Source organism: Mustela nigripes, chromosome 1, assembly GCF_022355385.1.
Source record: "Mustela nigripes isolate SB6536 chromosome 1, MUSNIG.SB6536, whole genome shotgun sequence".
Classification (NCBI taxonomy): Eukaryota; Metazoa; Chordata; class Mammalia; order Carnivora; family Mustelidae; genus Mustela; species Mustela nigripes.
This window is the reverse complement of record NC_081557.1, coordinates 169,954,040-169,968,874: the sequence shown is the minus strand read 5'-3', so window position 1 is coordinate 169,968,874 and position 14,835 is coordinate 169,954,040. Positions and strand designations below refer to the sequence as shown.

The 14,835-nt window shown below is 42.9% G+C and overlaps 1 protein-coding gene, 1 long non-coding RNA gene and 1 pseudogene across 2 annotated transcripts in view; 2 read left to right on the top strand and 1 right to left on the bottom strand.

Annotated features, from left to right (window-relative positions):
- LOC132001968 (uncharacterized) overlaps nt 1-11,309 on the bottom strand; it is a 37,175-nt gene extending 25,866 nt beyond the window's left edge. Inside the window, exons 1-2 of the long non-coding RNA XR_009399735.1 lie at nt 11,264-11,309; nt 6,063-6,192 (exon numbers count right to left, since the gene is read on the bottom strand). This is a non-coding gene — a long non-coding RNA (uncharacterized LOC132001968). The remainder of the gene's footprint in view (nt 1-6,062; nt 6,193-11,263) is intronic.
- On the top strand, nt 4,170-5,046 carry LOC132014244 (protein PBDC1-like; annotated as a pseudogene).
- A 57-nt stretch (nt 11,310-11,366) lies between the features above and the next one.
- Nucleotides 11,367-14,835, top strand: part of PAPSS1 (3'-phosphoadenosine 5'-phosphosulfate synthase 1) — a 100,754-nt gene continuing 97,285 nt past the window's right edge. The window contains exon 1 of the mRNA XM_059376969.1: nt 11,367-11,515. Within this exon, the coding sequence (XP_059232952.1) occupies nt 11,456-11,515 (60 nt within the window). The 5' untranslated portion in view covers nt 11,367-11,455. The remainder of the gene's footprint in view (nt 11,516-14,835) is intronic.

Sequence of the window (14,835 nt, the reverse complement as noted above, 5' to 3'; positions counted from 1 at the left end):
GTTAAGGGCCTGGTTCTCGGTTTGTGCTCAGGTCATGATCTCTGGGCTGTGAGACTGAGCCCTGCATGGGGCTTTTGTACTGGACATGGGGCCTGCTTGGGATTCTTTCTCTCCTTCTGCCTCTCCCAATAGCCCCCCCTCAAAAAAATAAATAAATAAAAATGAAATAAAAAGAGACCCATGTTGAACTTCTAGAGGTGGAAAATAAAATGTCTGACATGGAATATTTACAGAATTTTTGAAACTCAGTAATAAGAAAGCAAACAATTCAATCAGAAAATGAGCAGAAGATCCAATCAGACACTTAACCAAAGAAGATACAGAGACAGCAAATAAGCACATGAAGAGATGTTTAACATCGTTAGTTATTAGGGAAGTGCAAATTAAAACTATAATGAAATACCACCGCACACTATTACCACAACTAAAATGAAGAAGACCAAACATACCAACCTGCTGGCAAAAATGTGGAACAATTACAATTCTCATACACTGCCAGCAGCAGTGTAAAATTGTACCACCACTTTGGAAAATGGTTTGGGCTGTTTTTCAAAAAATTAAACAAATGCCTAGCACATGGTCCAGTCATTCCCCTAATATTGATAAACCTAGGTTTATTCCCTGGGTGAGGGGTGGGGGAAGAAAACATTTGCTCACACAAAGACTTGCATATGAATGTTCATGGCAATTTTATCTGTAAGAGCCCCAAACTGAAATTACCCCAATATCCTTCAATAGATGAATAAACAAATCATGGCATGTGCACATGGTGTGAATTTAACTAAGCCACTCACTGTAGCAGTGCCTTGGCACCTATGTTGTTTGGCCAAGGGAACTGCAGGGACCTTACATGGACACTAGCCCCTCATGCAAGCACATACCCCAGATAACAGCCCACAGAGTCACACGCAAATGTTAGGTTCCTCATATGACTTCCCCAACTGCCCTTGTGATCAACAGTCTCCCCAGCCTTCCAGGACTTTCCCCTATGTGCCCCTTAGATGAGACCCCACAGGGGTGCCTGGGTGACTCAGTCAGTTATGTGCCTGCCTTGGGCTCCTGTCCTGATCCCAGGATCCTGGGATAGAGCCCCTCCTGGGGCTCCCTGCTTAGGAAGGAGCCTGCTTCTCCCTCTCCCTCTGCCCCTCCCTGTTTGTACTCTTTCTCCCTCATGAATAAATAAAATCTTAAAAAAAAAAAAAAAAGATGAGACTTACACAGAGCTTACCAGAAACCCTGGTCTCTTTGATTTGAATTCATCAACCGGGTCTTAGTCTGGGAACCCCAGAGCATTCCACCTTGGGATCCTAATAAAGGCATTTGCCGCAGGTCCTGCCTCTTCCTGCCTCTTTCTTTGCCTGCACCCCTGCACCTCGCCTTGAGACCTGGGAGTGATGAACCTGGGACCGGGGAGTGATGAAATTTTTAAAAAAAAGATTTTATTTATATATTTGAGAGAGTGTGTGTGGGGCAGGTGGGGGGGGGGAGAGCAAGGTGGAGGGGCAGAGGGAGACACAGACTCCCCAGTGAGCAGGGAGCCAGACGTGGGGCTTGATCCTGGGACTCCAGGATTGACTGTGGCCTGATCTGAAGGCAGACACTTAACTAAGCCACCCAGGTGCCTGATCTGAAGGCAGACACTTAACTGACTAAGCCACCCAGGTGCCCCTGAACTTCTTTATTTCTTTTGTGTTCTGTTGTTGAGCCACAATTTACCCTCCAGCACTTGTGCTCAACTTAACAAATGTTAATTTAACAAAATCCTAACACCCTACAACAGAGTCAGGTCATCAACAAAATGGAATAAACTACTGATACACACAACATGGATGAGTTTCACTATGCTTATGCTGAAAGAATCTAGGAAAAAGAATATATGCTGTTTGGTGTTGCTTCCCATTACTTATTACTCAGCTACTTTAACATACAGAAATTACCAACACAATGTTTAACACAGTAAAATGCTTAAAAATAATATATGGATCTGTTTTCAGGTACAAGTGACACCTAAATTAAGAACCTAGAATAATTTTAGAACTGAAGAATTCCTTGAGTAAATTTATCCAACTGACCCCCACATAACCCAGAAGTTATATGATTTACCCTTTTAATTAGTAGAAATTAGTAGCCTTTTAATTAGTAGAAAACCTACAATTCTAGCATGTTATTTCTACTCACTGTGAAAAAGAGCTCCTTTGAATTATCAACAAACCATAATTCACAAATAGAGTAATTTTTAGTAAGCTGTCTTATGAAAATCACTATTTGGGGACTTTTTTCTAAGATAAAAAATGGCAATAACCACCAGGGAAATGTTTCACATGAAATTGATAAGTGACATTTTAAGGATTTTTTTTTTTTTTTTTTTAGTCCTATTTCTCTTGTTCAATCAAATCTCCCTGCTGGAGAAGATATGTCTTCATGTATTTTCTCCACATATGCAAAATGTGAAGAAATGGACTGCCTTGACCAGGTGGGTGATTTTCTCTACAATCTGGCTTCTAGCAAGCCCAGAGACTTGATGTGAGTAGGAGGGAGGGAATGTTCCAGAATCTGCAGTGATTCCTTCCAGATGGAAATAAAATATCATTGCTTGCCTCCAAATCATCTCACCAGTTTCTCAGTTGGTGGAGCTTTAACTAACAATACAGAGGGTGGAGGGCGAATGGGATCCTCAACGTGTGTTGTGCAGCAACTTTTAAGTTCTGCCCATCCCAGACCATCTTCTCAGAGTGACATTTTGCTACTACTCAGGTGAGTGACTTACGATATGCTGACACCAAGCTTTTAGGTAACTATTACCCTCTTCCTGAGAATACCTGTGTTCCTGAAAGGGTAAAGACACACTTCACTCGAGGTGCCTTGGTGGCTCTGCCTTCGGCTCGGGTCATGATCTCAGGGTCCTGGGATCGAGTTCCGCAACGGGCTCTCTGCTCGGCGGGGAGCCTGCTTCCCTCTCTCTCTCTCTCTGCCAGCCTCTCTGCCTACCTGTGATCTCTTTCTGTCAAATAAATAAATAAAATCTTAAAAAAAAAAAAAGACACACTTCACTCTGGGTTCCTAATTTTTATAGCTCCTTGTTTCAGCTTAAAAAATGTAATTTTCTCTTTTCTGTTTTGATGACTGTTGGAATGTATATTACGCTATGAAAGTAAGTATCTCAGATAGCTAGGAATGCCCATTCATTATTTAGAGTGGTAGTTCTGAAAGTACGGTCCTCCCTCGCTAATGGCTTTGCCTCATATTCACATGAGAAAATAAAAACCCTCAGCGGAAAGTCCTTCATCTTCCCACCTCCCATACAAATGGGCTGGTATCTAGGCCTGTCTTCTCTTTTTACTTTATTTTGCAGGAATTACCTACTCTGTGTCAAAGGGCTACCTTCACTTGTGCCCTGGACTCAAATCCTTAAGGACCTCCATCCATGAGTTAATTACCTTTGCTCTCTGTTGGGTCATTCTCATCAGCATATAATTTGCTCTAGTTTATCCTTTCTTTTTAAAACATCCTACCTTGATTCTGTATTGCTTCTCAGCTGTCTCATTTCTCTGCTCTTTTTTTAAAGCCAAACATCTTAGGGGTTGTTCCCACATGCTCACTTCATTTGACCTCTAATTCATCCTTTTATTTTTTGTATGTCTCTGTCAGAATTATCTAAATAGTGTAGACTCAAATGACTATAAGGAATTTTAAGACAAAGAGCAAATCCCTGGTCATCTTCATCTCCTCCCCCAGTTTTCCTTCCCTAGAAGCAACCATTCTGAAGTCTTTCAGGTGAATCTCTTGGTCCATATCTCTGTATCTTGAAATAACAAGATTGCCTGTATTGCTACTCATGGTCTTTATGTTTTAGGCAATATCTCTACTGGTTTCTCACTTTGGAAAATGAAGATTTATCCCTCTTTCTTCTTCTGTCACATCATACACACATGTGTACACACGCATTCATGTTTACGTTTCTATGACCAAGTATGTGTGATTTAGAGCTGAGCCAGGTAGTAAAACTATTACCATCCTTCCTTTCCACCATTGATAGTTTTACTCTGAAGATGGTTCCTTGTTTTTTCTTTCATTGTGTGTGTGTGTGCACGTGTGTGTGTGTGTGCGTGGTTTTCTTTGTAGCGTTCTTTATTGTTTATCTCTTCTTAAAAATATGAAACCTGGTTTGCAAATAGTCATTTCCGGGAAACAAGCGTTTGCTTTGTGGGGTGCAACATGGAGATGACCAGTGGAACTGCTGAGCTGGTTTCCGGGGAACTGGCGTCTGTGGCACATGCCCTTTCTCTCCCAGCCGAGTCTTATGGCAACTATCCTGATATTGAGATGGCTTGGGCCATGAAAGCAATGCAGCATGCTGAAGTCTACTACAAGCTGATTTCATCAGTTGACCCACAGTTCTTGAAACTCACCAAAGTGGATGACCAAATCTATTCTGAGTTTCGGGAAAATTTTGAGAAACTCAGGATAGATGTGTTGGATCCAGAAGAGCTCAAATCAGAATCAGCTAAAGAGCCCCCAGGATACAATTTTTGGCAATTGAAATTGCTCGGAACCGAGTATTTACAGTTTTACACCAGTGTTCATGACAAAGAAGAAGAGAAAGAAGGCAACCATGGAAGAGAGAAAGGAACTGACAGTGGATGGGCAGAAGAGAAAGGAGACATCAGAGAAAGAGAAAAAACAAAACCAACAAAGGAGAAGAAAAAGAGAAAGGAGCCGACAAAGAAATTAGCAAGAGTGGTGAAACAGCTATGTAAGGTAGACAAGGAATAGCACCCTGGAAGCTATGACCCAATTATGTCTACAGATACTATGATGCTACTTGCGCAGACCATGTGGTTAAATGTATCTCTTTGTGCAATTGAAAGACATAAAGAAGTACATCTTTCCAGCCTAATAATCAAGAGCTACTTTTGTTGTTCTCTTGTCTGAACCAGCTTAGAGACTATTAGGGTGTTAGTTGAGCATTTCTTGGTATAGTGTTTCTTGGTTCTCACCACTGGTCAAGTAAGAAATTTTACAAATAAATTTCTTTTGGTTCTTAAAAAAAAAAAAAATAAGAAACCTCTCAGGCGCCTGGGTGGCTCAGTCAGTTAAGCATCTGCCTTCAGCTCAGGTTATGGTCCTGGAATTCAGCTCTGCATTGGGCTCCCTGCTCAGCAGGGAGCCTGGTTCTCCCTCTCCCTCTCCCCCTCTCCCCCTGTTCATGCTCGTTTGTGCTTGCTCTCTTTCTCTCTCTCGCTGTCAAATAAAGTCTTTAAAAAAAAAAAAGAAAACCTCTTATGTAATTAAAGAGAGAGACATATGCCCTTTCTGCCCTTTTTTTTTTTTTTTTTTTTTAAAGACTACTTCACTTGAGCTTAGCCAGAAGGCCAAATACTTCATAAGTGGTTACAGCAAACACTTCTGGTGCTGCATGCATATCCTCTCCACCCTTACTACTGTGGAACATACCATCCTGACTTCCACTGGTGAATAAACCTCCATTCTTTGCATGAAGGCTCTCTGTGGGACCAGTGCTCTTTCTGCTTACATGGATTGCACCCAAAATTACCAGGGAGAGAACACTCCACTTCCTACGAGTAGTCCTTGAATAATGACTGAAGGGAATAATGCCAGCTCTCTCCTCTCAGGTAACCTATTTGGAAGCACGTATTCAATCTCAGAGTTGCTCAATGGGGTTAAGCTCCAGTTACCTACAATGGCTGCTTTATTGACTTCCTTCATGTTCCTGAATCATGTTCCCACTCTACTAATGGTGTTTCCTGGGCTCACTTCCCAAATAAATGACTTGTACTCAAATACTTCTTTCCATGCCCTGCTTCTTGAACAACACAGATTAGGACAATCAGTGCTGAGTATTTCTTATTATATCATATTTTAAGATACCTGATATGTGCCCCAGTTTCAGAAGATGCTAAAATTGGTAAGTAGGTGCAGGTGGTATCAGCCTAATCCCTCTATTATAAAATCACCTTTCCTACTTGTATTAGTCAGAGTTTTCCAGAGAAACAGAACCAATAGCAAGGATAGACAGAGATTTAGTGTAAGGACTGGCTCACGTGATCACGGAGGCTGAGATGTCTCATGATTTGTAGTCAGCAAGCTGAAGACCCAGGAGAGCAGTCGGTATGGTTCCACTCCAAGATCCAAAGCCTGAGAATCCGAAGAGCTGATGGCCTATGTTCCAGTCTGAAAGATAGAGGGCGTAAGCCCCAAAAGCCAATGTTTCAGTTGGAGTCTGAAGACAGGAAAAGACCAACATCTTAGCTCAAAGAGGTGAGGGAGGATTTCCCTCTAACATGCAGAGGAGTCACCTTTTTGTTCCAATCACGCCTTCCACAGACTGGATGAGGCCCACCCACATTTGAGAGAGCAATCTACTTAGTCTACTGATTCAAATGTTAATCTCATTCAGCGACACTCTTCAACAAACTCACCCAGTATAATGTTTAACCAAATATCTGGGCACCCGGTCATCCATTAAGGTTGATACCTTAAAATTAACCATCACACTATCTTTCATGGAATACTTTTAGCAGACACTAAGGGTTATTGACTATATTAATTACCTTATCAGGTGTTTCAAATGGCGATTTTTCTTTTTCTTTTCTTTCTTTCTTTATTTAAATTTTAGGTAGTTAACATAGTGCAACCAATATTGGTTTCTGGAGTAGAATTCAGTGATTCATCACTTATACATAACACCCAGTCTTCCTAACAAGTGTCCTCCTCACTACCCATCAAAAATGGTGATTTAAAAATGTTAACATTCTGGGGTGCCTGGGTGGCTCAGTGGGTTAAGCCACTGCCTTCAGCTCAGGTCATGATCCCAGGGTCCTGGGATGGAGCCCCGCATCGGACTCTCTGCTCAGCAGGGAGCCTGCTTCCTCCTCTCTCTCTGCCTGCCTCTCTGCATGCTTGTGATCTCTCTCTGTCAAATAAATAAATAAAATCTTTAAAAAAAAATGTTAACATTCTGGGGGGCCTGGGTGGCTCAGTGGGTTAAGCCTCTGCCTTTGGCTCAGGTCATGGTTTCAGGGTCCAGGGATCAAGTGCAGCATCGGGCTCTCTGCTCAGCAGGGAGCCTGCTTCCCCCTTTCTCTCTGCCTGCCACTCTGCCTACTTGTGATCTCTGTCAAATAAATAAATAAAATCTTTAAAAAAATGCTAACATTCCTTCTGCATTTATTAGTTAAAATTTTATCAGTATAAACTGTTCTTCATCAACTATTTGATTACCCTGAAATACAGCTTGTATGGAAAGGGTATGAGAGGGTCATCTGGGTGGCTCAGTTGGTTGAACATCTGCCTTCAGCTCAGGTCATGATCCCAGAGACCTAGGATCAAGTCCCGCATTGCACTGGGCTCCTCACTCAGCGGGTAGCCTGCTTCTCCCTGTGCCTGCTCTTCTCTTTGACAGATAAATAAATAAAATCTAAGAAAAAAAAAAAAAAGAAGGAAGCATGCCATAAATGTGTCCTTTTTGATGTCTTACTTTTCTAAAAAGTTATCATTAATATAACCCCAAACTCCTTTTCAGTTGTCTGAACCATTTTCAGTAAGGTCATTTCCATCAGAAGCTCTATTCATTTTGTCTTCTTAAACAAGGCTTTCCAAGTGCCTTCTGACTCCTTGGAGAGCCTTCTGACTGAGTATCCTCTAGACCCAGTACATGGCAGTCATCCCTGGATCTTCCTTTACCATCAACCTGGGAATTCCCTTTGGGCTGTCTCCTGTGTGGAAACTCCTGTTTTCTGAATGCCATGTCTCCTTTTTTCCCCATTTAAGCAGAGCATATCTTCCATTATTTCCTTGAGAAAGGATGTAAAACTCTAGGTTGGAAATTCTTTTCTTTTGGAACTCTGAAAGTATTGGTCTATTTGTCTTCTAGCTCTCGGTGTTTTTATTGGTACCCTCAATTAATTTTTATTCCTGACTGTTTTTGAACTTTCCTTCTCTCTGGAAGCTTATAGGGTTTCCAAACAACAGTACTGTGTTTGTATGTTCAATTTTTATCCACCGAGCAGGCAGTAGGGAAAGACTCAAGTCCTTCACTTCTAGTATATTTTGTTGAATAGTTTCCTTGGTTATTTCTTCTTGTGATTTTTCTCTTTCTGGAATTCCTAATATTTGGATGTTGGGTTTCCTGGACTGTTCTTTCTTTTAAAAATTCTATTTCTATTTTGGGGGATTTTTGCTCTGCATTCACGAGGTATCTTCACCTTCTCTTCCACTCCTGCTATCTTGTGTTTAATTTCCAAGAACCCCATTTTGGTTTTGAATACTTACGGCATTTTCATTTCATTGATAAAGCCTTTAATATGTAGCTTTAAAATTACTCCTTAAAAATTATAACAACAAAGCTATTATCACCAAAAGCGTAAACCTTTAATATCAAGAATCCAGGGACTTCAAATTTTCTCTCTTGCTATATACATTAAAAATTCTTCTCTATATGAGTCGGTGGTCAAATATATTCCATACATTTAATTAGTTAATTAATTATTTTTTAAAGATTTTATTTATTTGAGAGAGAGAGAGACAGAGAGTGACAGAGGTAGCAAGAGAGAGCAGGAGCGAGGAGGAGAGGGAGAAGCAGAGTCCCCACTGAGCAGGGCCCAACATGGGGCTCAATCCCAGAACTCTGGGTTCATGACCTGAGCCAAAGGAAGATGCTTAACTGAGCCACCCAGGCACCCCAAATTCCATATACTTTAATTGCTTAATAGTTATCTTAAGTTTCCTTTTCATCTTTAGTTCTTCATTTATCCCCCTTTAATTGAATTATTTGAGAATCAGGTCATTATAATGTAGGGTTTTCCACAGTTTGGATTTAATTGCTTGCATTTATGGTGATTTAACACCTTCCTCTTTCCTCTGCATTAACTGTAAACTAGGTAATTAGGCCTGAAAGCTTGTTTAGAATCAGGATTGATTGTGAAGGGGCATTAATAGTACAGGGGGCAAAAAATCATAGTACAATACAAAATCAATAGTACAGGAGGCAAAAAAAGTTCTGATGTTCTTTATTTTCATGATGTTAGCAACCATGAGCATCATTGTCTTTATCCATTATTTCATTAGAAGGCAAAAATGGTGATATCATAATCCTGTCTTCCCTTCTTCATTTATTAGCTATATTTCTACAAGGAGAACTTCCTCTCATCAATGTTTTAAAAAGGTTTATCTATTTTAGAGAGAGAGTGTGTGCATGATGGGCAGAGGAAGATGGAGACAGACTTTCAAGTGAATCTGTACTCAGCACAGAGCTTGACAGGGGGCTTAATTTCAAGACCCTAAGATCATGACCCAAGCTGAAACCAAGAGTTAGATGCTTAACCAACTGTGCCACCCAAGTGCCCCTCTCATCAATTTTTTCACTATATGACTTACAGTTAATGCAGAAAAGGCAGGGTACATGTTTAATTCTTTCTTTTATCAGTTTTCAAAATAATGAGTTGGTTCTCTAGCATCCTCCAAAGCTGACAATGAGTTTTCTTCTAATTATCATCATATCAACATCTACATTTAAACATATTTTATTTGTGTCAATACCTTATAGTTATTATCCCTTTATTGGTCTAATCTGATTTTGCCATCTCTGAGTCCTTCTGACATAATCCTGTGGTTTTTGTTGTGTTTAATTCTAGCGTTTCTTGATAATTTCCTTGTTTCTGGTTTGACAAAGTGTTACAGGCTCATTCGCATGACTGATGCCTGGACTCATGAATTTGAACTGAGACTATCGAAGTAAACACATAATATAATTTAACTCTAAAAATGTCTTTCATTGGAAAATCTCAGAATTATGGACTGAGAAGCAATAAGCACACCTAGAAGCCAGATTGTGCTGTCTTTATATCATTTCCCTCTAAATATCATTTTGTAGAACTCGTTGGAAAAATGGCTCATTCCAAATGCGGTGCTGTGTTCTCATTTGAACTTCCAAGTTCATTCCTGTTACTGGCAGAATTGAGAATTATATTGAAATTCAGTTATGTATGTAGACTTCAAATGGAACATCCCCTAGCAAAAGCTATAGGGAACCACTGATATTTTACATGGTTAAGTAAACAAAGTTAGATTTCCATTTTAGAAGTACTCTGACAGCAATTCAAGAACGGTGTGTGTGAGGGTGTGGGCAGCCGCTGCACAGGTGGGAGGATGCCTAGTAAAGGGTATTAGTTGTGATTCATCTTGGCAAGGCCTAATAAAACACAGCAACAGTGGGAGAAATAGAGAACTTATTTCCTAGCTTTTATTAAGTAACAACTTCAGGTCTTTGTGACTGAAGATCGTGTATGTGTGGAGGGGCACAGGAGGGTGGGAGGTGGAGAGTACGAGAAGCAGAGCTTCAGACAACTCTTTTCGTGCTGGGGAAAGCTGTGGGAAAGTCCTTAGAGTAATGAGATGGGGGCGAGAACCCGAAGAGGAAGCTCCCCCATATCCCAGCCCATTTTCCTATTAACTAGTCCTGTAATAATTAGGTGAACTTGAAAATGTCCTGTACGGGTGGGCTACCCTGTGGTAACCAGCAGACTTCCCTAAGCCTGGATTTCAGTCCTCTTAAGAATTTCCGGAAAAGCTAGTAAATAGTAGCCCGTTTGGCCTATCGGATGAGAATCACTGGACGGAAATCTCCGGCTATGAAGAGCGGTCTCCAAGTGGGAAGGAGGCACCTTGCAGATAACCAAGAATCCCAGTCAAGATATTAATTATTGATGACCAAGGATGAGGTATTGACTGTTTTTTGAAGTTGTGCGCCGCTGAGCAGAATTTTAAAGCCACTAGGCGGAACGTGTGACGAATGAGCTGTTCGGTCAATCATTTCTTCTCTTTGTGAGGCTGTAAAATCCCTTTTTAAATGTCACCAGGGTGACAAGGATACCAATTGGGCACACAGGAGACCGGCAGCCAAGCTAAAGGAGGAAAAGCTAGAGGGGCAAGAGACTACATCAGTGTCTTCTCCCAACCAGCATCAGCTGAAAGGGAGCCCAGCACGCTAAAAGCTGAGAGCCAGGTATCTCCTTTGCCCTTCCGTGAGCAGCCAGCGCCTGCCACTCGCTTCCAGACTCAGCGCCTGCGCAGCACGAGGGGGGAAGCTGAGGAGAAGCCAAGAAACTTCCACGACTACCTTCCCAGGCCCCGCCCCTTTCTCAGAATCGAGAGGGAGGAGCGTCGCGCGAGCTCCGAGCTCTAAAGCCCCGCCCCCAACTCTGGCCTAAGGTTCGCGCCCGCCGGTTCGCCCCTCCCTACATACCTCAGCTCCAGACCCATTTCGGAGGCGCGACCGACGCGCCACGCAGGAGGCACGAGCACGAGCGCGTGCGTACGTAAGCGCGCGCCGACCCCAGCGCGAAGAGGCCCCGCCTTCCCGTCCCGCCCCCTCCGGCCTCTCCTCCTGCTACGCTCGGGGAGGTGAGGATCCCGGCACCCGCGCGCACTCGGCGGTATGGAGGTCCCTGGGAGCCTGTGCAAGAAAGTCAAGCTGAGCAATAATGCGCAGAATTGGGTGAGTCGGGGCAGCGGAGCGAAGGAGGCTCTGCGAGGCTGTGGCTGCAGCTCGTTCCGGAGCCGCTGCTTTCCTCCCGCCTCCTCTGCATCCTCCGTGGACTCGGGGATGGTACCCGAGGCCGCGGCGCCTCCCAGCTGGAGCGGTGGGGGTACCAGACGGGCTGGCGCGGCGGGGGTTCCGGCTGGGCGCGGTGTGCGGTCCGACCCACCTTCTGGGGGCGAAGAATGCCCTCTTCCCCAGCTCCTCGGCTCCGAAGAGACCTGGAAGATAATCTTTTGAGAGTGAGCTGTCGGCTGCTGAAGCGTAAACCCCCGACGGCGGGTGCTGCCCGCATCCCTTGAAGTGGCCTGAAGGTCTGTAGAGGAGGCGGAGGCGGAGGCGGGCGCGTTTGGTGCGTTCTGGTTTTTCTTGGCTCTGCCGGTGCACTTAGCCCAGGTTTGGATCCATCTCCACGTCTTTCCATTTCTGAGTTTCAGTGTGAAGGGAGAGTACCCAACAATGTGGCCATTCATGAGTTGAGACTGCTCTGAACTGAGGTTCTTTGTGGCTCGGTATTAAATTGGAATGTCTAACAAATAACATGATGGAGTTTTAAGGACTCGATTTCTGGAGACAGTAAGGTATGGGAAGACTAATGGTTTATAACGTTTAGCAAGAACTGCCGGTTGGATTTGATGGTCTAGTGCTGTGCCCTCAGAAGGTTGCTTCCTTCCTTAATTCTTTGATGATCAACAGCCTTAAGATTTTGTAAGTATAGAGCAGATTGCAGTGGGGGAGGGGGAGGCAGTGTCCAACTTTTGAGTCAGGAAAGGAAATGGTTTTCAATTTACATGGGTTTTTATTTCACAGTACAATACCATCACGAGGTTTAATTTTAAATGCAGCCTTGCGAACTTGCATCATTACCCTTGATGAGTCAAATTAAAAAAAAGCCGTTTCAGGCAAATACTCGTTTGAAGTCGTGAATTTACCATATCGGTTCTTACCAAGGATTCTCATCTGATTCCTTTCTCCTTTTAACATTAACATGATAAGCAGGGAAAGGAGATAAAGGTGAATTACAACACTGGAATGAGCATTGGGCTACTGGCATGGGCTTTGGTTCCAGCTTTGTCATTTGGTAGCTGAGTGCTCTAAGGGAAAACCATCTATCTCTTTGAATTTCAGCCTACTTAACAAGGATGTAATAGTGTGCATTTCACTGGGCTGTTTCGAGGAGTAAACAAAATAATGAATTTGAAGTTTCGATGAAATCACTACCATGTAATTTAATATTGCTCCTGTACCTTGAAGTAGTTCCTAGTTAGGGAAATAAGGTTGACTAAATTAAGGTATTTACAGATAATTTTAGTTACACCATCCATTATTTATTAACTGTTGCTGAATAGGTGTGTGTTCTTTGTAGAGACCTGTGCTGTTCATGGAGAAGATGAAATATGAGGGACTCCATGCTTACCTTCCAGTTGCTCATGGCCTGGTTGGGCTTGTAAGTGGCATTTGCCAGGTGATGAATATATCTGACCACAGTGAGTGGTGCAAGACATGTTTTATTGAAATTTAGAGCAGAGATTAGTTTATCCTGGGTGTTTGGGGAGGGTTTATGGAGGTGAAATGTACTCAGATTTGTGAGTCAGAGGGACACTGAATAAATAAGGGCTAGGAATAAGAATTAATATTATTTTTACTCCAGGAACATTGAAGAAACCTGTTTACTCTGGGGAATTTTTTTTTTTTTTGGGGGGGAATTTTTTAAAAAAATATTTTTATTTGGGGCGCCTGCATGGCTTGGTGGGTTAAGTCCTCTGCCTTCTGCTCGTGGTCCCGGGGTCTTGGCCTTGAGCCCCGCATCGGGCTCTCTGCTCAGTGGGGAGCCTGCTTACCCCCTCTTTCTGCCTGCCTCTCTGCTTACTTGTGATCTCTGTCTGTCAGATAAATAAATAAAATCTTAAAAAAATATATATATATTTATTTATTTGAGAGAGGGGCAGAGGGAGAGAATCTTTAATCAGACTTCCTCCTGAGCATGCCACCCATCTTGGGGCTTCCTCTCCTGACCGCGAGATCATGACCTTGGCCTAAACCAATAGTTGAACACTTAACTGACCGAGTCACCCAGTCGTCCCAACTCTGGAGAATTTTTATTGAGGATTGGAGTGACGTTTGAATGGGTAAGGTGGGGCTTTGCTGAGTTAAGACTTGATTCTGTGGGAAATTTTTGAGGAGGCTAGAATTTTTAATTTTATGGGCCTTAGAAGTCTTTTTTTGCCCCAATAGAGAACATCCCTCATATTTCCCTTTCACATACTTAAGTCAGCTGATAGACACTAGTGTAAAGAACACATCCATACAGTTTTAAGTTTCCATCATATGATGAAATTGAATTTCTAGGAAGCCTGGGCTGCTGAGGAAATTAAATACTGCTAGAGCCCAGATGTGGAAGCCCTGGAGAACAGACAGGGTTATAGTGAGGTTTTAATGAGTTAATAGATTTGAAGCATGCCTAGTGCATGAGCACTATTTAAGTTTTTCTTGGTATGAATTCAAGTGTGAGGGTACAAAGAGCCAGACTAAGGTGGTGGGGGGAATAGTAGAATAGGTGCGTTAAAAACACTCAAAGAAGAGTAAGAAGGAGCTAACTAGAATTAGGGGATGAAAGAGGGAGGCTGGTTAAAAGTTGATCCTGAGGTTTTAGTCCTGGGAAATGGGGAGAAGGGTGGTGACATGCTGGGAAATGGGGAAGTGAGTTGGGGGCTGGAGTAATGGTGATAATAGTTAAACACTGAAGGAGAGTTACTGTGTACCTGATACTGCCTGAAATGTTTTACCTAAATTAACTTACTGAGTTTTTGCAGCATTTCTGAAGTGGGTTTCATGAGAGATAGTCCTTTAAAGCTGCCTGGGCTCAGATCTGGGCTCCACTATTTACTAATCATGTGATCTTTGGCTAGTCTCTTACTTTCTCTGTATCTGTATCTTTATCTCTATAACATGGAAATGCTAGTCTTACTGGGGTGTTGTGAAGATTGAAAGGCACTAATGATGAAGTCCCTGAACCTAAGTCAGGTTCGGTGGGGTGAGGAGGTTCGGAGCCGACGACTAAAGAAAGAATTCTTAAGACGTCATTGGTGCAAAATGGTGGTTTATTAAAGCACGGGGACAGGACCCGTGGGCAGGAAGAGCTGCTGCGCTGGGTTGTGAAGGTGGGCATGTTATATACCCCACGGTTGGGGGGAGGTGGTGAAGGAATGGGAGATTTCGACAGAGTTCTCACATGCTAGGGAGGGCCTACAAGGTGCGGGGGGGGGGGGGGGGGGGGG